The following is a 25,550-nucleotide window of genomic DNA, read 5'->3' as shown; positions in this document are numbered from 1 at the left end:
TGTGTTGACGTAAATCGCTGTAGATCAAATCCATGGAAGGCCTCAGGCACACGATTCGTAAGATATTGAGCGGGAACAGCTCAAACTCGAAGTCTCTTAAGATACACAGAATATAGTAACAGGCCATTATTCTTATTCAAGAATGAGAAACCTGGATGAACGGATATTCTCGATGAATTTTTGACCGAGTCGTCCGTCCTGTCATGTTAACTCTTAACAATCGACTCAAAAAGAGTCTCGACTCTGTCTAACAGCGGCAACGTCACCTTCTCCACACCGACATCTGGTAGACTGAACCTTGGCCKGGAACAAGTCGTCCCCTCATTTCATCCACCTGTAGATAGAATCCACAGCACCGCCTGAGGTCTTCGAAGGCTTCACAAGCATGTATTCTCCATTTGATCGCCGACCGTTACCGGACTATCTCTTCTCCTCGCCTTTAACTGCGCTGCTCTATCCCCTCCATCATCTCCTCCTCCGACTGCGCGGCCCTCCACGCCTACCCTCACCCGATGCGCACCCCATCCGCGTTGTCTGCATCTCCGACACTCACACACTAGAATGGGACAACGTCCCGGATGGCGACCTGCTCATCCACGCAGGCGACCTCTGCAATGACGGTAGCGTCCGCGAGATCCAAGCCACAGTCGACTGGCTCCAGACGCTGCCTCACCCCCACAAAGTAGTCATCTGCGGCAACCACGACAGCTACTTCGACATACGCTCCAGACGAGACGAAGACCGCGACGCTTCCTCTTCGTCCTTCGCAGCCGTCTCCTCCTCCACCGCCTCCATCCGCTCCATCGACGACGACCCAGACGGCCTCAACCGCATCAACTGGGGCGACATCCACTATCTCCAACACTCCTCCATTACCCTCTCCTTCCCGCCGTCGTCCCCAGCCCACTCCGCAGCCCGCCCGCGCTCCCTAACCATCTACGGCGCCCCCCAAATCCCCGCCATCGTCCCCTTCACCTCCGAGCACGCCTTCACATACCACGCACAACACGATGCCTGGTCCGGGACCATCCCCCCGGACACTGACATCCTGATCACACACACCCCGCCACAGGCGCACCTGGATTTATCCCCCGTCTACTCCACAGGCTGTCCCTTCCTGCTCGCCGAGACGTGGCGCGTCCGGCCCGCGCTGCACGTGTTCGGGCACGTCCATGAAGCATACGGCAGCGAGCCGGTCTACTGGGACGAGGCGCAGAGGGCGTGGGAGCGGTTATGTGCGACGCGGCGGCCGCGTGCCAGATACGGTCGTCTGATGTCCCTCTTTGGGTTCTTGTGGGACTTGTTTGATGTTCACGGCTGGCTGGACGCGGCGCGGGTCGTCGCGTATGGTGTTGTGGGGGTTGTTTGGGCGAAGGTCTGGGGTGGTGAGAATCGGGGCTGTGGGTGGATGGTGAACGCCGCTTGTATGTATAGGAATACGGGGCGGTTGGGGAATAAACCGCAGGTTGTGGTGTTGTAGGGTTTATTTCAGGTAAACTTGGATGGAGTCTGTAAATATGTTGTTTGCTCTAGAGGCTGGATGTTTGCTGCAGGGCCTCGATATCGTCATCTGCTTGTATATAGTTCTGTTTTAGCGAAGGATAACTGAGCTGTATAGAAGAGGGCGAGATGAGTACGCAAGCTGTGCAGTCGCTGATATCGAGTCTAGTTGACGACCAGATAATATATACATCCACGTCCTAAATGTACAGTCACTCCAGGCAGACATGAAACATGACCAATCAAGTTCTAACTAAATGGGTATAAGATGAGAGATGGGCATCTCGAAACTACAGCTTAGATTTCTCGCTGAACCGCGGAGCCTGGAGCGGATCGTAGGCACCAAGGGTCAATGTGTCGGACGGCACTGGAGCATGGTGGCCGCCGGTCAGACCGCGGAAGTCGATCAGGCTAGGGTTCAGCTCCTCGATCTTGCTGGCGCCGATCAAGCGCATGTTCATCTCCATTTCGTCCTTGAGGAGCTGCATGGCACGCTCCACGCCCGCCTGGCCGTACGTCGACATGGCAAAGAGGAAGGGACGTCCGATACCGACACCCTTGGCACCGAGGCACAGAGCTTTGAGAATATCGGTGGCACGACGGACACCACCATCGATGTAGACCTCGATCTTGTTCTCCCAACCGCGCTCGCGGAGGGCAGGCATAACCTCGGCCAGGACTTCGATGGCCGACCGGGCGAACTCGAGCTGGCGACCGCCGTGGTTGGAGAGGACGACACCCTCCACGCCCGCCTCGACTGCGCGCAGGACATCCTCCACGCATTGTACCCCCTTGAGGATGATGGGCATCTTCGTAATTGACTTGAACCAGGGGATATCCTTCCAGGAAAGGGAAGGATCGATAAAAGATGAGATGGCTCGAGCGGCGCCCTGAGAGCGGTCCACTTCGTCCCCGCCACTAGCTTGGACACTGGCACCAACATCGGAGAACTTGGACCGCATATCCTTCTCGCGACGTCCGAGCTGCGGCGCATCGACCGTGATGAAAAGACCCTTGCAGCCGCGTGCCTCGGCGTGCTGAACAATACGCTTGGTGATGTTACGGTCCTTATTCACGTAGAGCTGCAGCCATTGCACCTGATCTCCTTGCTTCGCATCCACAATCTCGTCAAAAGAACAAGAGGCGAGGGTGGGAATCATTTGGATGACATTGTGCTTGTGAGCCGCACGAGTCAAGACAACTTCTCCCTCCGGATTGCCCAATTTTCCAAGTGCAGTCGCTGTTACATAGAATGGCACAGAGACCTTGGTGCCCAGCATTGTCGTGCTGAAGTCGACGTTCTCTACGTTGACTAATACTCGCGGACGGAACCAGATCTTGTGGAAGGCACTGTGGTTCTCGCGCATAGTCTAGATCAAGTTAGCGAGACACTCGAGTATAGTTGCCACCCGTCGATCCACGTACAATCTCATCATCCGCACCACTCGAGTAGTAAGCCCACGCAGTCTTCTTCATCACGCTGCGTGCGACGGTCTCAAAGTCCATCAAGTTATAACAAGCCTGCAGTGGAGGCATCCGCTTGATCCGCTCCTGGCGTTCGGTTTCTTCGGGGTCATGAGCCTTCTCTTCATGCTCAACGGTTGCCATATCCACTTCGCCGAGATGTTTCGATCGGTCAAGGTATTTGTCCAACGTATCGGGAGGATGAATTGGGTCGAACTCTTCAGTCGCATCTTTTCCGGCATATTTCAGGATGATCTTCTGGCCACCTGGGTGTTCTGCTCATTGTGAGGGTGCTATCAGGAAAGCTAAGCTATACAGAAACAGTACCTGGCAGAAATCCTGTAACATCGTACGCCTTCCCATGCACGATAACCCAGCAGGAATCCTTGGAATTGTGCTTGGCGACCTCGGCGCCAGTGAGCTTCCCTTGTCTCATGGTGACGACTATTCTTTGATAGATGGAAGGAATCAAGGACGAATGAAAATAATTAAGGAGAAGGTCCGGGGGAGAATATCTGAGTGGCTGAAGGCCAGCGATCTTCGGCCCTGGGGAAGTCCAGCTGCGGTTGCGGGGAGAGATATCCGGGCGATTTTGCTTTCTCGGCCGACTCTTATCTTCATGACACCAGATCGGATCGCAGCACGTAGTGGTAGGCAATTCGCCCGAGAAGAGTACGGGGTTCGGGCGATTCAGAGTTAAGATCCCATTTTCCTCTTTAAAGAGGTTATACAACTATATCGGATCGATGGGCTTCATAAGTCATAACATTTTGGACGCCCCTCCTGGCTAATCAGGCTCATGTAGTGCTTTCATAGTCACGTGACATACAGGACTGAAGTTTTGTCGAGTCTGAGCGGATTAGCAAACMCGACCGACGAGAGACGAGGTCAGATGTTCTTTTATCTCATGGAGACACGGAGGAGCTTATTTGTCCTTTTTGCGGAATTGAGCAGGCTAGAGGAGCCAGCCACTATTTGAGAAACTTGTCCGGCGAAGCTCCATCAATTCGGGATTCCACCTGAAAGCAAACAATTTGCGGAGTATGAACACGCAACTGGCACATTAAGGTAACAAGTATCCTCGGAATAGGCGCCGCTTATAATATGGTACTCTCTGCAAAGTAGACAAGATATTCTGTACCGATAATGATGCTTATAATGGTTCTGCAATCTCACCCAAGTCGTGTTGCGTGATAAGTTATCTATTACTTAGTTGATCTATCCGTCGGATAATCTCAAAGACACTGGCAAGCCTATGGGGGTTTTCGGAGCCGACTATGCCGAAGTGAAGGTCATCCCTTTCGGGCGAGGATGAGCAAGCTTGAGCGTACAGGAAAACATGATTATAGCCTCATTCAAGCTGGTAGTTCCGGCGATCAGTGGAGGACCTGATGCAGTCGAGGCAGTGGTATAAATTCGAGGTCTCCTCCATCAGCTTTTGCTGCTTCCTTGCATTGTTTCGACMCTCTTGCATTGAGTATGTCCGATGTATACAAAGATTAGTATACTTTATTATGTGCATAGCCACACCACATTTACGGTGCTGACAAGCACAACTCAGCTACTCGTCTCGCTCGCCGTCTCACATCTCACTCTCTTACAATTTTTGTTTCGTTCCTTTTTCCTTTCAAGACATTGTCGGTGAGCACTGAGCAAGACATGATGGTTATTGTTACTGGATGCCCGTCCCATCGCCAAGAGGCCTTCTCGGACGCGATCGGCTGCTTTTGAATTTCTCGCATTCTTTCCGTGACACATTCCCGAGTCTTGGGAGCCAAGCCCGACTGTAAACGGTCGGCCCTTGACTGTGCAAGCCGAATCCATGACTAACAATCGGGCCGTCTGTTGTGCACTTGACAAAGATCATCTGTTGATACTTTCCTAGCTCGGGTTGGTGTTGGCTACAGACCCGGATTTCCCGAGGAAAGCAGCAAGCGTTTCTGTAGATAGCTCGCGCCAACACATTTGTTTCTGATTCACATTAATGCACAGAAGTAATAGGTAGTTATCTATGCTAGAGAATTCCCACGTATGCATTTGGCTGAAGTTATGGGGATCCCGGTAATATTTTCAATATCATTGTCATCTCACTACATCACATCTCACTGTATGCTATCCGTATATTGAGATCTGAAACCGATATATCTACCTACACTGAGATTAAGCGAGTCTGTCTAACAAGACTGGTGGGCTTTCCTTTCTCCAATGGGGTTACTGGGCCTGTTACCTCGGACTTGCCCTACTTATCTAGGGCAAATCGCCCCTGTGTACCTGCTCCGTACTTTGTAGCCCTACACAAACCGAGATTGTGCCACTTACGTAGATGGCCGAGTTACTTTTAACGCCATGCCAAGTCGGCAAATGTAACCTTTCTACCATCTCGCACATGGTATGACGCCACCTGGGGAATGCCCGAGCAGGAACAATAATTTCGTTGGACATTGTGCTTAAATAAGAATTCAGCAAAACCTTGAATGTGGTGAGGATTTTTATGAACTCTTCTTGGTTGGTGGCGTTGTCTCCAGGCGCCCAGCAGCCACTCCCGATATCCGTATTAACCCAAAGTTTTCGAGCGCCTCCACATGGTCCTTCTTGGCGCAAACTGTCATAGCATGAATTACTGCGCGCCGAGTGCGCTTATCCGACACTTGGTTCAACTAAGATAAAGGACTTTTGAGCTTCACATTCCTTCCCTTGTTCTTGTCGCGCTTGGCGCTTGGCGCTTGTGAAGAAGAGTTTTTTTAGACTCCTACGTTGACGTAGTTATGATGATAATATCTCCCCGCGCTCTTGGATTGCCACTCAGCGCGGAGAAGATGGCGCACGGGTATTGACATAGGAGGCTGCCTTGAGGGAGCATAAAGTTTGCATCTGTCATGATTCAGAGTAATGGCCTGCTGCATCTGAAGTATGCACTAAGAACCGTTTTCGACTTAGTTGACTCCAATCTCATGCACCGGAAATGGGCCGGATAGAGACCGGAAAACGCTACGATTGGGTCAGGACAGACGATGACATGGCAAGGATATGGAGTCGAATTAATGCTGTAGCCTCAGGCGAAGGCAGACATTGAGGGGAGTAATTAAATGAGCCATACAAACTCATGTAATGGTTTGGTTATTAATATTATTATTATGAAAGCGATTATTCAGGCATTGGAGTGGAGGACTGGGTAAAGTGGAGAGAAGTCCTTATGGTCGCATGCGTCCCATGCTTCAGAGACATCGGCGTCGAATCACAATCGGACCTCACCCACCACGACCAATAGACAAAATTATTACGAGGGTCGTTATTGGCTCCGAATGTACTGTTTTATTCAATGAAGGTGTGCGTCCGCCTTGCATGTTACCGACACTAGTTGTCGGAAGACGGTCACTTCCCGTTGAGTATGGGCCGACATTGGCTGCCGAGCGCGGGATGACGGGATGGCGTACAAAGAATGATCCATCGCTTTGACGATAGTACGGAGTAGTACTCAGTAGAACTAGTGTGTACTATGTGCAGATGAAAGACGCGTAGCAATGAATGAGACTTATTACATATCTAGGTAGTTATGCGTTGGACAGATATAGTCAACCACCTTTATCGTACGGAGTAGTACTCRGTAGAACTAGTGTGTACTATGTGCAGATGAAAGACGCGTAGCAATGAATGAGACTTATTACATATCTAGGTAGTTATGCGTTGGACAGATATAGTCAACCACCTTGGCTCCTTCTGTGGTTAATTCAACTGTGGTTCATGTGGATTATCTCATCAGGCACGTGAAAACCCCATGGGATCTCCCACTCGTGTTAGTTTCCTGGTTGAGCACCGAATACGGTAAGTCAACCCATCCTCGCCGCGTGTCTGATTTGTCCATCTCAATTCTAACTGGAAGTCCAGTCAGCGGACATATGTATTTCCTTATGCGAACCATGAATGAGAGGAGCGGAGAGGAGTAGAGTGTGGAGACACGGAAGAGCCCTTGGTGGAGGACGTCTCACAGCAGAGATTCGCTTAAGACGAGGAAGAAAGAGTGGTGATCCGGTCACTGACAACTGCTGGTCGCAGAATGGTGGTAGCAAAGTGCCGAAGGGCGGGCGCCAAATGATGATGCCCAGCGCTTCAGTCGGACCCTCTTTGCGTGTCCGAGACTTCAATCTGTTTTGTCGTCGCTCTTGTCCGTTTCTGTGCGGATGCTCCATCTGATGGAGCCTGTGATGTCATTTTTGGCGCTCATCCTGAACCCACTGTGGGTCGTGGGCTGCACCCAAAAAAAATGCTTATCCTGCGATTATTGATGCGTTCAGTCCCTGGCTCCACAAAACGATGGTTCCACCGACTATGAGAGTGTGGTAGGTTGGTGGAGCATGTATCGATTCGGGGGAATGAGGAGAGACTGTCGCCTGTGTACCTGGTGGCCACAGCTGTCTGTCTGTTGACTCCTGGAGAAGTAGAAATATCCCCCTTTCCCCCGGCTTCTCCGCGTCCTGTCCGTTGCCTTTCAATTGCTTTTAACCTCTCTTTCTTTTTCCTTTCGTTCTTTTCTAGAGAAGAGACGCATTGGGCACAACGGCACCTAGAAGCTTGTTGTCTATTTGCCCTGGAGGTCCCGCTTTACCTCTGTACATACGCATTCCCCTAACCCGCCTGTCGAACGTTCTTCTGTCCTCTCATCATGGCGCCCTCATATGCTGGCATGTCGGGCAGGCCACTGTCGCTGGCTGTATCGACTGTTGCCACGATGGGTTTCCTACTCTTTGGATATGACCGTAAGTCGTTTCCTCTACTGATATAACCTTGTGAGATGAACCAAGCTAATACAGGCGACAGAGGGTGTCATGTCTGGTATCATCAGTGACAATGCTTTTGCCAACGTCTTTACTGCTACCAAAGATGATGCTACTATGCAAGCTCTTGTGACTGCTGTGTACGAACTTGGTTAGTATTCTTGATTCCGGCTCTTTTGTTCGCGACGGCTCCTAACCTTTTCTATTTGCAGGTTGCTTGGCGGGTGCCATTTTCGCCCTTCTTTTCGGTGATCGCACTGGTCGACGCTGGATGATCTTTTCCGGTGCTATCGTTATGATCGTCGGTGTCATCATCCAGGTTACTTCATTTGTTGKACACATCCCTCTTCTGCAGTTCTTTATTGGCCGTGTCATCACCGGTATCGGAAACGGGATGAACACTTCTACCATTCCTACATACCAGGCCGAGTGCTCTAAGACAAGCAACCGTGGTCTCTTGATCTGTATCGAAGGCGGTGTGATCGCCATTGGTACCGCCATTGCATACTGGATTGATTTCGGCGCTCACTATGGCCCCGATGATCTTGTCTGGCGTTTCCCCATTGCATTCCAGATCTTCTTTGGTCTCGTCATCGTCGTCGGAATGTTCTTCCTTCCCGACTCCCCTCGCTACCTTATCTCCAAGGATCGCATCCAAGAGGGAGAGTACGTCCTTGCTGCTCTGGCAGGCCGCGAGGTCCACGATCATGAAACCCAGATTCAGAAACAATTGGTCATTGACTCCATCAGAGCGTGAGTGTTCCCTTTCATAGCATCTGCGGTCCTTGTGTTGTATGGCAATTCGACTAACATTGCTACAGTTCTGGTTCCGGTCAGAAGACCAGATTTAGAGATCTTCTCACTGGCGGCCGTACCCAACATTTCCGCCGTATGCTCGTCGGCTCCTCTTCTCAAATCTTCCAGCAGCTCGGAGGTTGCAACGCTGTGATCTACTATCTCCCTGTCTTGTTGAAGGAGTCTCTGCACCAGAGCAATGACATGGCCCTGCTGATTGGAGGCATTACATGATTGTGTACTCCATCTTCGCCACCTTTTCGTGGTTCTTCATCGAAAAGATTGGTCGTCGCAAGCTTTTCCTGGGAGGCTCATTCCTTCAGACCATCTCCATGGTTATCACATTCGCTTGCTTGATTCCCGGAGATGAGCAGACTTCCAAGGGTGCTGTTTTCGGTCTTTTCCTGTACATGGCTGCCTTCGGTGCTGCGTGGTTGCCTTTGCCCTGGCTGTATCCCGCTGAGTTGTCTCCCATCAAGACCAGAGCCAAGGCCAACGCAGTTTCTACTTGCAGCAACTGGCTCTTTAACTTCACTGTCGTCATGATCACTCCTGTGATGGTTGCGAACATTGGCTGGGGTACCTACCTGTTCTTTGCTGCGCTGAACGCCTCGTTCATTCCCGTCATCTGGTTCTTCTACCCGGAGACTGCCAATCGCAGCCTGGAGGAGATCGATTTGATCTTCGCCAAGGGCTACGCCGAGAACATTAGCTACGTCAAGGCTGCGAGGGAGCTTCCCAAACTTAGTGACGATGAGATTGAGGCCAAGGCGGCCGAGTATGCTTCCGCTTCCGGTGACTCTCTTGACGAAATTGAGAAGGCTCACGCTGAGCATAATGCCGCCCAAAGACTGGAGACGACCCAGTAAGAGCCAGTCTCGTCCTATTCATGAGATTATATATGAAGACAAAAGTTTATGGACGCATTCTGATGAAACAATGCCGTCTCATGTCTCTCTTTCTGATTTCTCTTGTCGTTTCTATGGCTGAGCTGGAGCTCCGGCCTTGTTGACTGAAGTTGAACGAGTTTGAAACCCGTCAAGGATGTGGTGGCTGTTCAGTCTGGTTGTTGGGTGCTTGGTCTATCTTGATTTTTTGCTTTTGCTTGCGCGACTACCCCTTTGCAGTCTCATCCAAGAGACATTTGTTTTATAGAGGTTATGACCTGTTGAGGCATTTCTTTCTTTGTATAGATGGTTGTGGCAGGGATTTGATACCAATAGAGTCATGATAGACATGCAATACACACAACATCGTTGCTTCATTTTGTCGTTCATCTTGTAGCCTAGGCCGCCATGCTGGATAGCATATAACAATAGCCTTGAAACAGTAGTGAATGATAGGGATATTAAAGCAATAATCAAATACTATCGAATGCGAGGGAAAATAGCCAGCCCTGTTGAGTCACATTCTTCAGTCAGATGCTCAGCCACGGAAGTCATTGCCGCTACGAGTCATAAAGGAAGGAGTGTTGCCTTCTGATGGATCAATTTTCACCTTATTGATATCATATTATTATTATATGAGTTGCTCCAGGAATCTAAATCAAGTTTTATAGTATGGTCAAGAATGTAAGGAGTTGATGAGTTGACCTGTTAATCATCTCTTCATCCATGGTCGTCTCATCGATCTGAGACACAACAAAGAACTAATTCTCAACCGTGGTTGAAAGGACATCTCTATCAGGGACATTAAAAGGGATAAATATTCACTGAAAGTGATCAGCTGCTTCAGTTCTCAGCATGTGTCTTGGCTCAGCCTCTGACTAGAATATCTTGAATGTTATTTATGAATAGCCTTGTTTTCATCCTTCTCGTCCCGCTCCTTATTTTCTTCCCTCGTTTTCATCTTTCCCCCTCTCCGATTCCCCGACCGACAGGGAAAGAGTCCAGAATCTTTTTGCGCAGCTTGTGCCCGTCTGCCTGGACCCTTATCTCATTGCATCCGGGTCTAGAATCACCTATAGCTCTAGTTTCAGTCCGTGCCATCGCGGACAATTTCCCCCCTTGAGGATCTGCTCGGCCGGATCATGCGAAAGACGCTCTCCGTCCGCCCCGCTATCGCGTCTACCCCGCCATGAGCTCGTCCCTCGAGGCTAAGATTGTTGTGCTGGGCTCCCAAGGTAAGAGGCGTTCTTTGGGCCTACCTAGTGCCATGTCGCTAACTACTATCTACCTGTCACATAGGAGTCGGCAAAACCTCTCTCGTCCAGCGCTATGTAAAGAACGCCTTTAACCCGGCGACCATCACGTCCACCGTCGGCGCTTCCTTCATCACCAAGCGCGTCCTCGACAGCACCTCCGACACCATCGTCAGGCTACAGATCTGGGACACGGCCGGCCAGGAGCGGTTCAGGAGTATCTCGCGGCTGTACTACCGTGGCGCGAACGCGTGTCTGCTCTGCTATGATATCACGGACGAACAGAGTTTCGAGGAGATGACGGGGTGGTTGCTGGAGCTGAAGAAGCATCTGGCGGATGATGACCCGATCGTGATCCATGTTGTCGGGACCAAGTCGGATATCGTTGCGCTGGACCCGTCCCGCCGCAGGGTGCCGTTTGAGCGGACGATTGCCTATGTCGCCGAGCAGCTGTACCCGTCGCAGGCTTCGACGCCGCCGCCCACGGCGGGGATGGGGTTGGGGTTTGGTCCGTCGTCTAGTGCGCTGCAGAGCCCCGATAGCAAGCGTAGTAGTGGGTTCTGGGGACAGGATATCGGCTGGGATTGCTGCCACGAGATTAGTGCCAAGGATGGCGAGGGCATCGAGGAGGTGTTTCGTGTGATCACCCGGAAGCTGGTCGAGCAGCGGAATAAGCGGGAGGCGGCGAATAGCTCGTCGCAGGGAACGACGCCCGGGATTGACGGGGCTCTTTCGTCTTTGGGGAATCTCGATGGGAACGGCAGTTTCCGGTTGGGCCATGGTGATAAGCGCAGGAGTTGGCTTGGGTTTCCGCCGAGCAGTGCTGGTGACGAGGCTGATGAGTTGATGGAGGTCGCGAAGAAGAAGGGGAGATGCTGCTGATGCATCTGTTGTTGGCTCTCCCGCTGTTCATCTTTCCTGGTTGTTCATGCATTTACCATAGCGTCTTTGTGCATTTGTGTTTTGGCATGGCGTTGCTCTGATGTTTTCTTTGGGTCTTCTTAGGTTCTGTTGAGATTTCACTTAGTTGGGCGGTTGGTTTGACCTTGACGATAATACTTGATAGATATGTCCTTTATTTCTGATTGGAGGTTTGTTGGAGCAGTTTCTGAGCAGATGTTGTTGATCAGATCACGATGTGCCCCTGACGATTTTGACTTATGATTTATTGAGATACCTTAGACCAATCGAATGTATTATGCCCCCCAAGATCCTACTCACTTGTTCAATCACCTCATATAAACCTTGTGCTCAGTATTATGGGTGCTTGTGAGATAGCTATCTATAATAGTATCATATCAATTGAACCTCCCCTTAGAACGCTGTTCCGTATGTATGTGATCCACAGATGGAAGATCATATGGTCATTTTGCTGTGCATCTTACATCTAATTGTCATAAACGGGCCAGCCGATCTATTCGCAAGCACACGTTCCCTTTGTAGTACAGTAGTGAACAGTATTGGTTTGCACTCCTTAACAGAGTACTGTGAGTAACATGCATGGCACTACGCTAGTCATAGCAAACATTGTCATTGCAAGATTGATTCTCCACATCCCAGTTGTTCTTGGGATGCGCCATATGGACTGTCTATTTTACACCTGTGGGGTAAGAAAGTTGTGAAATTGAGAGAGCCTCGGCTCATGGTGAGTGAATCACTAATAGCACCTCCACACTGTGTCTTGACGTTCCCTGGAGAAGCCTGCCTGTGGAGAACTCAGAGAGGTAACCATAAATTCAGCCTGTGAGACACTGCAACAGGCAAACCTGGCTACGGTGGCCCGATGATGTTTGAGATAAACTTATCGGATGTGGATCGCAAACATATCAGAGACGGGATCTTCAAGACCGGACTGATTGACATGACAATATCCTCTCCGGGTCTATGTTCCTTGATGGATGACGTGCGACAATTTAGATATTATTCAGTCTAATGTCTTTGAGAATCAGAGCAGATCCTGGACCCTGGACCCTGGACCCAAAGGCTCTGGCGGAGGCCGGCGGACGCAGTGACCATTATTGATACCTAGAAGCGGATGAATTGGGCCATACCGAGTCGGTTGAAGGATCGGCATTCAACCCCGAGTGAGACTAGGTAAAAGTGACATAATTACATAATCGGGATCGTTTCAGCACCATCATGATGATTTGTGTAGAGGGTTGGCAGCAACAGAGAAACAGTAATAATAAGTATCTTATCGCGTCTGCCCCAGACTCCCCATGTTGGTTACGAATCCTTGCAGCCCCTGCCGACTTACGGTTTCAGGAGAGATTGAGATTGATTAATGAAAAAGCCACAGTGCAAAGTGTTAGTGACTTGCCGTGTCATCGCGTCTTCTCGGCCCCTGCAGATCACGGCCAATTCACCCCCGAACCCACCAATCCGCGGGATCCTTCCAGTGATAAGCGTCCGTATAACATAGGTCAATCTAGCCACGGCAGCTTACGGTGTCAACTAATTTTGGCGCCTTGCCCTTCCGTGTGGAAACTGAGAGGCTCGTATTATTATTATGCTTTCAATTGCTCTGCTACTTCTGGTGTAGGTTTTCCTGTTCCCGGTTCGCCCATTGTTGAGCTGCCTAGGAGCTTGGGGTGTTTTCTTATCCATCCTGCCATCCCTTTCTGCCTGCCTGCGCGAAGTTACGTGCTCCTGGTCCGCATCCACCACCTTGACCTTCTCCTGCATTTCGGTTTCAGTGTGCAGTTTCGACAGATATTATGCGATGAGACTTTCCTACCGTGTTGGGTCGGCTGCCCTTCTGATCCTCGCCTTCATCCTGATCAAGAGCCATCTGGATTCCCTTCAGGATGATTCGCACGTACCGTCCTTTTGGCAGTTCAGCAACGTTGTAGGGGGCGGCGCTGCAAAGCCTGTCACTACTCCCGACAGCAAACCTGAAAATAGAAAACCTCAAGAGACACCAGTCCCGGCAGTAGAAGAAACTCTTCCGATCAAACAAACCTACGAGATCACGCCTATTATTGTTCCCAATGACCGTGTGATTGTGATGGCCAAATTGAGCAAGGAGGACACGTCCTGGGTGAGCACTGATTTGAACGAGTGAGTCGTCCATGGGAAAGGCCTTGCGCAGTGAGCTCAGGCTGACTTTAGTCTAGATGGCGCAACTTCATCTACACCGTTGATGACGTGAACGCGGCTCGACACACCCCGAAGAACAAAGGCCGCGAGAGTCTTGCCTACCTTCAATACATCGTCGATCACTACCATGACCTTCCGTCCACAATGGTCTTCCTCCACAGCCACAAAGACGGCTGGGAGGCGGGTTGGCACACCGATACACTGGATTATAGCAATGTGGAATCGGTCCGATCACTTCAGACCGAGTTCGTGCAGCAGAGTGGCTTCGTCTCCTTGAGGTGCCAGGGTTCCCCTGGATGCCCTGATGAGATCCGTCCGTTAGAGAATCCGCCTCGGCCAGGCAAGGAGAACAGTAGAGCCTATGCCAAGGCGTGGGAAGAGTTGCACAACAACACCAACATACCCGAAGTTGTTGGCGCACCTTGTTGCTCGCAATTCGCTGTGTCCAAAGCCCAGGTTTTGAAGCGTCCTCTGCGTGACTATCAACGGTACTACCATTGGGTCCTCACGAACAAGTTGCCGGATGAGCTCACTGCCTGGATCATGGAATATTCCTGGCACATCATTTTTGGAAAGGACCCAGTGTTCTGTCCAGATATTTACCAGTGCTACCAGGATGTTTATGGAAACCCATATTTCTGGTAGACTTTCTCATGCATATACCCCATTTTGTTGTTGGTTCATTTATTTGACTATGATTGTACGCAAATGTTTCTGTCCTTGCGTTTGTGCCTCAGAGACTGTGTTTGTATATGGTCTGGAAGCTACGGATTTCAAAAGCTGTTCGTCAACATTTTATACTTTTCAGGAGTTTAGACATTGCATTCGTGATGTATGCATTCTATTTGAGTATGGCTACATATTCGCCATTTATCGTGCCTTTACATGTATATATTGGAAATAAGGCGAGTTTTAAAAAAGGAACTCGCGCGGCATTCTTTCTTTTTCTCCGTTCTTCTACCCCATAGTATGTCTTAGCTTGCTATGTCTACTTGTCGCTGCACAGGGTCTGGATTGAGTATTCTTGGAGACCATACTCCATGCAAATATCTGCTTTTGAGACAGACATTGAGCCTAGGTTCGTGAATTTCTTCCGCCAGTATTGGAGTGCTTGACCTCTCAATCGCTCAGTCGACTTTTCGCTTGATTGCGGTATACCTTGGCCAGTGCTCCTTAGGGGGACCATAAAGCAGAGAACTAGCAGTAATAAATGCTCTATACAAATCTCTTATTCTAACAGCTCAGAGACTTCATGTACCGGATACATTGAAGAATATTTGTCCTTCGTTTGCAATGCAGGGCAGCTAGTACTTCTGTTTGCTGGCGCCCTGTCAACTTTAGCAAGGAGTGACTAACTGTCTGTTCCCTTAATCAATTCACCTGCACAAATTCACTGACGACACGACAGGTTCTACCTATTTATGCCAAGCTCAAAAGGATCATTGACTCTCTGAATTCTACTCACTCCAATACCTAGCCCAGCAAAATGTTGCTAGGGCCTCATCTCTACTACGACGGCGCAGACTACAAATGCCTCTTATGCGATAGATGGTTTGGAGCCCCAAAGGCACTGTACGATCATTGTTGATACACCAGTCGCCATGAATGGTGCGAAACTTGCATGCGCGTCTTTGTTTCTACGACTGCAAAGAATCGGCATCTGTTCTACTCCCCGGTCCACAGTCACATCTGTACCTTATGCTCTTCTCGACCTCGATTTGATACAGCTTGGGAACTAAAGGACCATCGCGTCGACTATCACAATCTATGTGAAACTTGCGGCAAATTCTTTGACAATAAGAACAACCTGCGAATGGCAAGTTGACTTTTCATATCGTTCTCTCCTGATGCCGCTAACTGTCCTTGACCTGCAGCATCAGCAGCGCCACCAGGCTAGGAACTTGCAATGCTACGGGTGCTATCAGGACTTCAAGACTTTCTCAGGAATGTTAATCCATCTCGAGTCAGGCAGCTGTCCCTCCGGAACAGACATTGATGACATCAACCGCCTGGCGCGTCAGTGCTATCAGAGTCGCAAGTACATCGACATAGACGGGGATTACATTTGTCCTGGCTGTGACAAGTTCTGCTCGAAGCTCTCTGGATTATTCCAGCACGTTGAGCATTTCCTGAGCTGTTCCTACCTTAAAGAGTATGGTCAGTGTCTGGCAAAGTTGGAGTACTATATCTCTTGGAATGTGCGACGCTAGCCATGCATAAAGAGCCTTCTGGCCGTTCAGTTGGCAAGGCATGACTAGAGGTCAACCAGAAAGCATGGTTTGGATCCGTGAGACTTTCCTAACGCCCATGTACATAGAATGTATGAAACCCTGCCGTCTGAACTGGCTTTTGTATCATAGAGCCCATCTGAGAGAATTAATCATCTTCCATTCGCACGCTTTACTGTAATGTCAATAGATGGATTAATCGAAAGATAACCTGATTATCTTTGTGGACGTTCATGCGGTGACTCCAAGCGATGTTGTTCTTACTCCGCATTCTGATGTGACGGTGGCGGATGCCCCAGGCCAACACCGAACCCCAGGCGGTTATCGGCTTACTCAATCTGCTGCCTATGTTATGACACACTAGTTCTCAACACCGAAGGTTCTGACCTGAATCTATACCCTGTTCCGTTCTGGTAATTTCTTATTTTTATAGAAGATTAGACGTCAAATTCCAGCCAAAATGGACAGAACAGAGGCTACAGAGTCGCAGTGGCTCTCCCAACTCACAGCAATGCGCGAGGCGATTGCGGCGTTGAAGCTCCCAAAGGACCCCGCCACTGAACAGCTCAGCTACGGAAGCGATTTAGATTTGGATCTTGACGATGACTACTCTTCACCAGGAACTGTGGACGATATCTGGGATATTATCAGCTCCGATGACGAGACCACCGATGACCTCGACGACATCAACGGCGTACCTCTCCCTTCGGCCCCGTCAACCACTCTCTACGACCAAGCATGGCTGGAGCAGAAATGCCAGGCCATCACCCTCCAAAAACCCGGAATGAGTGCGCAAGAGCTAGCCCAGCAGATCACGGCTTCACTAGCCACCGACAGCGGAGATGACGAGCTGCAGATGTCGCTGGCCGAAATTGTTGGGTTCGACGATCTCGACTTCGTCATTGAATTGATCGGTCACCGAGCGGAGATCCTCGCTTCCATGACCTCAAAGATGGAAGCCCAGACGGACGGTCTCATGGCGGGAAAGTTACAAACGAGGGCGGAGCGGGAACAGGCCTTGCGGCAGCAGGACTTGGAGCATAAGCATGCGCCGTTATTACCTGCTCAATCGAGATCTGAACCCCGGTACCCGCATGTCTTCAAGACGCACGATTCCAGGAATACACTTGCGCTTGGTGGGAAGAGATACGGGCTTCCTGTGGGCAGCAAGCAGATTGATGAGCAGCGGTATACCGAGTTTGAGATCCCGGCGTCGAGGGTGGGCACGTTGGCGTCGTCGCAGAAGTTGGTTGAGATCAAGTCCCTGGATGGGCTGTGTCGGGGTACCTTCAAGGGGTACAAGACTCTGAACCGAATGCAGAGTCTGCTGTATGACGTGGCATACAAAACAAGTGAAAACATGCTCATTTGTGCACCAACTGGTGCTGGTAAAACTGATGCTGCCATGCTGACGATCCTTAATACAATTGGCAAGAATACAGTGCCGAACCCTATTGAACAGCCAGATGCTACGGAGTTTACAGTACAGGTGGACGACTTCAAGATTGTCTATGTTGCGCCGATGAAGGCCTTGGCCGCAGAGGTTACTGAGAAACTCGGGAAACGACTTGCATGGCTTGGTATCAGAGTCAGGGAATTGACTGGGGATATGCAACTCACGAAGCGCGAGATTGTCGAAACTCAGATTATCGTCACGACTCCCGAAAAGTGGGATGTCGTCACCCGGAAGAGCACAGGAGACACTGAACTCGTGCAGAAAGTGCGCCTTTTGATTATCGATGAGGTCCACATGCTTCACGATGAACGTGGTGCTGTCATAGAATCTCTAGTTGCGCGGACGCAGCGACAGGTTGAAAGTACACAGTCGCTCATTCGTATAGTTGGCCTTTCCGCTACTTTGCCGAACTATATCGACGTAGCCGACTTTCTGAAAGTGAACAAGATGGCTGGACTGTTCTTCTTTGATGCGTCGTTTAGACCAGTCCCCCTCGAGCAGCATTTCATTGGTGTGAAAGGAAAGGCGGGCTCGAAACAATCCCGCGAAAATCTGGACATCGTGGCGTTCGAGAAAGTGCGTGACATGCTCGAGCGAGGGCATCAAATCATGGTTTTTGTGCATTCACGGAAAGACACCGTTTTGACCGCTCGAATGCTGCGGCAAATGGCCGTCGAGAATGGCTGTGAGGATCTCTTCAGCTGCCATGAACACGAGAACTACTCCAACGCGCTCAGAGATATGAAGCATGCGCGGGCCCGTGAGTTGAGGGACTTGTTCGCCAGTGGATTTGGTACTCACCATGCCGGAATGACCCGAAGTGACCGCAACCTGATGGAGCGCATGTTCTCCGAGGGCCTGATCAAAGTGCTTTGCTGTACTGCCACTCTTGCCTGGGGTGTCAACCTTCCCGCCGCTGCAGTCGTGATCAAAGGCACTCAGCTGTATAATCCTCAGGAAGGTAAATTTGTCGACCTCGGTATCCTTGATGTCCTGCAGATCTTCGGACGTGCTGGACGTCCTCAATTCCAGGATACTGGTATCGGCTTCATCTGTACTACACACGACAAACTGCACCACTACCTGTCTGCAGTGACCTCGCAGCAGCCGATTGAATCTCGATTCTCCAGTCGACTCGTCGACAACCTGAATGCCGAGATCTCTCTGGGTACAGTCACCTCTGTTTCCGAGGGTGTACAATGGCTCGGTTACTCATATCTTTTTGTCCGCATGTTGCGCGAGCCGCGCAATTACGGCATTGATTTCGCTGAGATACGTGATGATCCCATGTTGGTTCAGAGACGGCGCCAACTGATCATTCAAGCTGCGCGCATCTTGCAAAAAAGTCAGATGATCATATTCAATGAGAAAACCGAGGAACTGCGGGCAAAGGACGTCGGTCGAATTGCGAGTCAGTATTACGTTTTGCAAACCAGTATTGAGATCTTCAACGAGATGATGCGCCCTCGTTCTGGCGAGGCAGATGCCCTGAGGATGATCAGTATGAGTGGCGAATTTGACAACATTCAAGCTCGGGAGAATGAGTCGAAAGAGCTAGACAGGCTTCGTGACGAAGCTATACAGACAGAAGTCGAAGGCGGCAACGATTCTCCTCACGCCAAAACTAATATTCTTCTGCAGTCGTATATCTCCCGCGCAAAGCTCGAGGACTTTGCTCTGGTTTCCGACATGGGCTACGTGGCGCAGAATGCTGCTCGTATCTGCCGTGCTCTCTTCATGATTGCGTTGAACCGCCGGTGGGGTTATCAATGCCAGGTGCTTCTGTCGCTCTGCAAGTCTATTGAGAAACAGATCTGGCCTTTCGATCACCCATTCCATCAGTTTGATCTCCCCCAACCGATCCTCAAGAACCTAGATGAGAAGCTGCCCACTTCATCACTAGAGTCGATGAGGGAGATGGACGTTGCCGAAATCGGCCAGCTCGTTCATAACCAGCGCATGGGAAAGACGCTGTCGAAATTACTGGACAATTTCCCTACTCTCAGCGTGGAGGCCGAAATTGCTCCTCTAAATCGTGACGTCTTGCGAATCCGGCTGAGCCTGTATCCCGAGTTCACTTGGAACGACAGGCACCATGGAGCCTCGGAATCATACTGGATCTGGGTCGAGAACTCGGAAACCTCGGAGATCTATCACCACGAATACTTCATTCTCGGTCGGAAGAAGTTGCATGATGAACATGAGCTTAACTTCACCATTCCTCTCTCAGACCCTTTACCGAGCCAGATCTACGTTCGTGCAATCTCTGATCGCTGGTTGGGTGCAGAGACAGTGACACCCGTCTCATTTCAGCATTTGATCCGCCCAGACACGGAAAGCGTGTATACGGACCTCCTTAATCTACAGCCGCTACCTATCTCTGCCCTTAAGAACCCCCTCCTGGAAGAACTTTACGGTCAACGGTTCCAATTCTTCAACCCAATGCAGACACAGATATTCCATCTGCTGTACCACACTTCAGCCAATGTTCTCCTCGGTTCTCCAACTGGAAGTGGAAAGACAGTGGCTTGTGAGCTAGCAATGTGGTGGGCCTTCAGGGAGAAACCAGGCTCAAAGGTTGTGTATATTGCTCCGATGAAAGCTCTCGTCCGCGAGCGAGTCCTGGACTGGGGCAAGCGTCTCGCCGCACCGATGGGTCTTAAGTTGGTCGAGTTGACAGGTGACAACACTCCTGATACGAGGACCATCCGGGACGCGGATATCATTATCACGACACCTGAGAAATGGGACGGTATTTCTCGTAGTTGGCAGACCAGAGATTATGTGCGGAAAGTGAGCTTGGTCATCATCGACGAAATTCACCTGTTAGGCGGTGATCGAGGCCCCATTTTGGAGATCATCGTGTCCCGTATGAACTATATTGCATCGCAGTCCAAGGGTTCTGTTCGGCTGATGGGTATGTCTACGGCTTGCGCAAATGCAACTGATCTGGCCAACTGGCTGGGAGTCAAAGAGGGACTGTTCAATTTCCGCCACTCTGTGCGTCCAGTACCATTGGAGATTTATATTGATGGATTCCCGGAGCAACGTGGCTTCTGTCCGCTCATGCAGTCTATGAACCGTCCTACGTTCCTTGCGATCAAGAGCCACTCTCCAGAGAAACCTGTGATCGTCTTTGTTGCGTCCCGAAGACAAACTCGACTGACTGCGAAAGACCTGATAAACTACTGCGGCATGGAAGACAATCCGCGTCGCTTCGTCCGTATGTCGGAGGAGGATCTGCAGCTCAATCTCGCGAGAGTCAAAGATGAAGCGCTCCGCGAAGCACTCAGTTTTGGTATCGGTTTGCACCATGCCGGTCTTGTCGAGTCTGACCGACAACTGGCGGAGGAACTCTTCGCGAACAACAAAATTCAGATTCTCGTAGCAACAAGTACCCTCGCATGGGGTGTCAACCTTCCGGCCCATCTTGTGGTGGTCAAAGGCACGCAGTACTTCGACGCGAAAATTGAAGGTTACCGAGACATGGATTTGACCGACGTTCTGCAAATGCTGGGCCGTGCTGGACGTCCGCAGTTCGATTCGTCTGGTATTGCTCGCATCTTTACCCAAGAGTCGAAGAAAGCTTTCTATAAGCATTTCCTGCACACAGGATTCCCGGTCGAGTCTACTCTGCACAAGGTCCTGGACAATCATTTGGGAGCCGAAATTTCTGCCGGCACAATCGCAACGAAGCAAGACGCCCTGGACTACTTGACATGGACATTTTTCTTCCGCAGACTGCACAAGAATCCTTCGTATTATGGGCTTGAGATCTCGGCGGAGGAACATAATACGATGGCTGCTCAGGCAATAGCTCAAGACTTCATGATTGATTTAGTGGACAAGTCCCTTGGCGAACTGGCAGAGTCATCTTGTGTGGTGTTCGATTCGGCAACTGGCGAAGTCGACTCAACGCCTTTCGGCAAGATCATGAGTTACTACTATCTCTCGCACAAGACTGTCCGGTATTTGATGGCGCATGCGAAGCCTAATCCCACGTTCCATGATGTGCTTAGCTGGATGTGTTCCGCCACAGAATTCGACGAGCTGCCTGTCAGACACAACGAAGATCTCATTAACGCCGAGTTAGCTCGCAATCTGCCCTTGTCGGTTGAGTCCATGGGAGACCTGCCACTGTGGGATCCACACGTTAAGGCATTCCTGCTTCTGCAAGCCTACATGTCGCGAATCGATCTCCCGATTTCCGATTACGTCGGTGACCAGACATCCGTCCTAGATCAGGGCATCCGTATCATCCAAGCCTCTATCGACATAATGGCCGAACTGGGCTATATGCGGGCCTGTGAGACGCTCGTGAGCCTGCTCCAGAGCATCAAGTCCGCAAGATGGCCCGAGGACAACGCACTGTCGATTCTTCCCGGCATTGAGCCCACAACCAAGCTCCAGGGCCTACCAGGCTCCCTCGTTGCGCTCTCGTCCCTCCCCACAACCTCCGTCTCCGGTCTTGCCCGCAAACTACAACTTCCTGCACAATTCGCCAAGGCCGCCTCGTATCTACCACAGGTCTCAGTGTCCGTCGCCAATGTCTCCTCGACCGGTATCACTGTATCTCTGAGTCGTCGCAACCCACCCGCAACCCCCGAACACAGAGTCTACGCCCCTCGCTTCCCCAAGCCCCAAACGGAGGGATACTTCCTGATCGTCTGCAGCGCCTCCGCGGACGGCAAGGACGGCGAGCTGCTTGCTTTGAAGCGCGTGTCCTGGCCAGTAAACAACAGGAATCAGGGTTCCAATTCCCGCTGTGGCTCCAGCCAGAATTCGTCCGGCAGGAATAATCATCGGAATAGCCCACTCACTGTGCGGTCGTCTGTCAAGTTCCCGCAGGATTTCCTGGCGCAGTATACCAGTGCCGCCGGGAAGGGTGTGAATGTCAAGGTTATCAGCGATACCTATCCGGGGATGGAGTGGGTGGTATCGAATGTGGAGGTAGAGTTGAAGCCTGAGACGCAGAGTGTACCTGAGTCGTCGAATTATCCTGAGAAGGCGTAATTACTCACAGTGGTATCGAGACCAGCCAGGGAGGAAATATGGCATTCACCCTTTTCCCCTAGATTATAGACATGATGATAGATGCGAGAAAATTTGAAATGGGAACGTTGGCTCGTCATATATGAAAATTCTGAGAGTATAACGTACGATACTTCGCGCCGCTGGTCCTTCCTATCACCTGCTCTGCCCGCAGATAAATATGTACAGTAGAAAAGATCGGCCTGGTACCACCGAAACAAACAATTGGCTGTAGTAACCAAAAAATAGAGCCTCAATGCAATGCAGAAGCTGAGTAGACGTAAATAAACAATAAATCGTCACCAAGGACGCAGTCAGAAGAAAGAAATTCGCTGCCTGTGCTCAGACACGAACCAATGCATAGAATGGCCCTAGAATGCTCACGTAGGAGTCTATATAGTTTCGATGCGCGCGTCCTGTGAAACCCCATGCCGATGGCCGCGGTGCGCGTCTCGTACCTGCGGGGTCTTGGCCTGTCGGACTACGAGCCTCTCGTTGGGACTCAGTCTCTCCGCCCTTGGCCTGATGGGTACGATGACCTGCTTCTTTCCTCGCGAGACGGAGACGGATCTGGCGATAGAGACTTCGACCTTGGGGATGGGGTCGATGGCCTCGTTCGCTTCGATGTCCTCGTTATCGTCGCTGAGGGGCATACGTGTGGTCGAGAACGGGGAGACTGCGGAAAGAGTTTCCATTGGAGATCTGATGCGATCGGTCTTGTCACGCGCAGCGGAGTTGATGGGTGAGAGGTGGGGCGACGGCGCGGAGCTTATGCTGGACCTTGTGGATGGCAAGCCTTGGGTGTTAATCGTTAGGGCCAATGGTGGTGTTCTCTGTCTTGGGCTGGGAGTTGGGTTCCGAATAGGGCTCGGAATTGGACTTGAGGCGTCCCTTGTCGGCTTCTTGCTGATGATTTCCCATTCAGGCTCCTGTTCTTTATCCGCGTAGATTTTCGTCTGTTTGAGTTTCTGCAGAAGGCGCTCTTCCTCAGTGGTATCCATTGACACTGTTGACAGAATCGACGAGACGGAGTTCTTGGTGTGATGCGACATGGGGGACTTGATGGATGGACTCTGCACCATCAAGAGGACGTCATTTGGATCATTTGTAGGTGTCTGTTGGCCTAATCCAGCGAGCGATGTTTGGCTACGATGGAGTGGGCTGGGGCCTCTTGGTATGTTCTGCGAACCCAGAAGTTTCGACGCCTTACTGACAGGTGCTTGCGCCGGGAACAGATTGAAGCTGGGAAGTCGTGGTTGCGGCGATGTCGCCCGTCGTCGAGGTGATTGAAAGTCCGGTGATGGTGCCTAGTCACGCCTTCAGTCAAAGAAACATAGTTGCACGCAGGAAATCAGGACACATACACCTGGCTTTGGGATCCTCACGTCTTCCAAAGTCTTACTCCGCCTCTTCAACAATGAGGGCTCGTTTTTATTCAATACACCGCCGAACATGACGCTATACCTTTCTAGCTGGACATCGGGAATGTCGATTTGCAGAAAAGGTCCTGTAGTGCGCGGCTTTGCACCAGGTACAAGGTCATTAGTCTTAGCTGAGGCTTGTGGAGCCGTCTCCAAGTTGCTTTGAACGTAGGATTTGGGTTCATTGTCCCCCGCGGGACACGGCCATATTTCCAAGTTGGGAAGGTTCGGAGGCGTAGGAGCCATGTTCTCAGCCTCCAATTTTTCAGCCTCGCATTGGTGTTCGTAGTCGACTGAATGGGTGGATTCCTGTAGAGGCCACTCCTCATTACAGCGGAGCTGATAGAACGGCTGGTTGGGGGTAGCCGACAATGCATTCTTGGCCTTGAACAATCCGCCAATCTTCCTCCATTTGCTCGGTTTGCGCTTTAGGGGTCTTGTTTGTGGCGAGGGTTGGGCGGAGCTCGCCGAAGTCAAAACGGGCGGCTGTTCTTGCATTTTCGAGCGTATACTCTGCGGTTCTGCCATGCGAGGGCTACCTAAGGCTATGCCGATCATGTTTGCATTCGGATCGTCATCAGGGCTCTTGGGTAAAGGTACTGCTTCAGCGGGAGGCACGGCAATCTGAAAGTCGAAACCGGGATTGAGACCTTGCCCCTTCTTGATCGGTTTACGCCCATCTGCTGTTCTGGGGCGCTGAAAGTCCCATTGCGCAACCGTGCGGTTTACAGGGCGGCTGTTGTTGGCCACGCTCTCGACATCTCTCAGATCCGTCCGTGGTAATGCGTCCGAATACTTCAGAACCGGGTTCGAAATGATCTCTATTGCTTCTGGTGCGCGCGACCTCCCTAAGAAGATGCCTCGAGCCATTTTCGCTGGCCGACTGCTGGTACAGCCGTTTCCGCAAGAACAATGAAACGAAGCGAGAGTACAAGGAGAAATGAAAAGAGTGAACGTGAGTCTAGAGAATGAACGAAAGACACAGTCTCGAAAATTAAAAAACGTAAACGAATGGACAGCCTTCCAGAAGGCCTTTGCAGCGGTCGTGAGCAATAGCAGGTGAGAAAGCAGCACCAGCAACGACAGCGAGAGTGGCTTCAACTCTGATAATAAAGGGAGGCCCAGACAGGATTCGCACTGGTGTCTAGTAACTAACCATTGTGGAGCAACAGGTACAGATTGCCTCTGGTTGATATCGTCAGTAGCGGGCTGGCTAGTGTCAGATTTTAAATTAAATGTAGATTTGACGACGCCATCAGATATTTATCTACAGGGAGACTTCATCTAGCGCCGCCTCGGGACAAGAGTCGATCAGCCGAATAATCTGTGTAGCGCGAGCTGTGTACTGTCCATCTGACCAGCATCGTCGGGGGAAGGGACGCGCTGAGCGATGCCAGTGCATCGGCGCACTGTGTAGTCAGCCCCGGACGCCATGAAGCGTCGCACAGGATGCTTGATTCGATTGCGGTATCGAAAGTTGTCGCAGAATTCGAGTCCAATGATCCAATGTCGAATCAGGGGCGTGCAAGACTCGAGTATTCCGCTGGCGTACCAATAGCAACATCAAATGAAAGAATCCCGCAGCTCCTGTTAGAACGCCCGAGACATTAAAGTGCGAAGTTTCATTCTTTCTGAAACAACTGT

General features: G+C 50.8%; 8 protein-coding genes across 8 annotated transcripts; 6 read left to right on the top strand and 2 right to left on the bottom strand.

The window, feature by feature from the left end:
- Window positions 1-385: 385 nt before the first annotated feature.
- Window positions 386-1,480, top strand: Asppvi_007167 (metallophosphatase domain-containing protein; the record flags this gene model as incomplete). Its single annotated transcript, XM_043303060.1, has 1 exon — window positions 386-1,480. The coding sequence occupies one exon, from the start codon at window positions 386-388 to the stop codon at window positions 1,478-1,480; it is 1,095 nt and encodes a 364-aa protein (XP_043158995.1).
- Window positions 1,481-1,790: 310 nt separating this feature from the next.
- Window positions 1,791-3,400, bottom strand: Asppvi_007166 (L-lactate dehydrogenase (cytochrome); the record flags this gene model as incomplete). Its single annotated transcript, XM_043303059.1, has 3 exons — window positions 1,791-2,870; window positions 2,926-3,239; window positions 3,292-3,400. The coding sequence occupies 3 exons, from the start codon at window positions 3,398-3,400 to the stop codon at window positions 1,791-1,793; spliced, it is 1,503 nt and encodes a 500-aa protein (XP_043158994.1).
- Window positions 3,401-7,624: 4,224 nt separating this feature from the next.
- On the top strand, window positions 7,625-8,765 carry Asppvi_007165 (uncharacterized protein; the record flags this gene model as incomplete). The annotated part of the gene is made up of 4 exons (XM_043303058.1): window positions 7,625-7,718; window positions 7,780-7,887; window positions 7,949-8,489; window positions 8,558-8,765. The coding sequence occupies 4 exons, from the start codon at window positions 7,625-7,627 to the stop codon at window positions 8,763-8,765; spliced, it is 951 nt and encodes a 316-aa protein (XP_043158993.1).
- Window positions 8,766-8,863: 98 nt separating this feature from the next.
- On the top strand, window positions 8,864-9,400 carry Asppvi_007164 (uncharacterized protein; the record flags this gene model as incomplete). Its single annotated transcript, XM_043303057.1, has 1 exon — window positions 8,864-9,400. The coding sequence occupies one exon, from the start codon at window positions 8,864-8,866 to the stop codon at window positions 9,398-9,400; it is 537 nt and encodes a 178-aa protein (XP_043158992.1).
- A 1,207-nt stretch (window positions 9,401-10,607) lies between these two features.
- On the top strand, window positions 10,608-11,553 carry Asppvi_007163 (Rab family GTPase; the record flags this gene model as incomplete). The annotated part of the gene is made up of 2 exons (XM_043303056.1): window positions 10,608-10,653; window positions 10,718-11,553. The coding sequence occupies 2 exons, from the start codon at window positions 10,608-10,610 to the stop codon at window positions 11,551-11,553; spliced, it is 882 nt and encodes a 293-aa protein (XP_043158991.1).
- A 1,840-nt stretch (window positions 11,554-13,393) lies between these two features.
- On the top strand, window positions 13,394-14,415 carry Asppvi_007162 (DUF3431 domain-containing protein; the record flags this gene model as incomplete). The annotated part of the gene is made up of 2 exons (XM_043303055.1): window positions 13,394-13,731; window positions 13,788-14,415. 2 exons carry the CDS (start codon window positions 13,394-13,396, stop codon window positions 14,413-14,415), a joined length of 966 nt encoding a protein of 321 aa, XP_043158990.1.
- A 2,043-nt stretch (window positions 14,416-16,458) lies between these two features.
- On the top strand, window positions 16,459-22,467 carry Asppvi_007161 (RNA helicase SLH1; the record flags this gene model as incomplete). Its single annotated transcript, XM_043303054.1, has 1 exon — window positions 16,459-22,467. One exon carries the CDS (start codon window positions 16,459-16,461, stop codon window positions 22,465-22,467), a length of 6,009 nt encoding a protein of 2,002 aa, XP_043158989.1.
- A 410-nt stretch (window positions 22,468-22,877) lies between these two features.
- On the bottom strand, window positions 22,878-24,776 carry Asppvi_007160 (uncharacterized protein; the record flags this gene model as incomplete). Its single annotated transcript, XM_043303053.1, has 2 exons — window positions 22,878-23,792; window positions 23,850-24,776. 2 exons carry the CDS (start codon window positions 24,774-24,776, stop codon window positions 22,878-22,880), a joined length of 1,842 nt encoding a protein of 613 aa, XP_043158988.1.
- Between the last annotated feature and the right edge of the window lie 774 nt (window positions 24,777-25,550).

This window comes from Aspergillus pseudoviridinutans, assembly GCF_018340605.1.
Source record: "Aspergillus pseudoviridinutans IFM 55266 DNA, scaffold_5, whole genome shotgun sequence".
Taxonomy (NCBI): Eukaryota; Fungi; Ascomycota; class Eurotiomycetes; order Eurotiales; family Aspergillaceae; genus Aspergillus; species Aspergillus pseudoviridinutans.
This window is presented reverse-complemented; position numbering and strand designations above follow the sequence as displayed.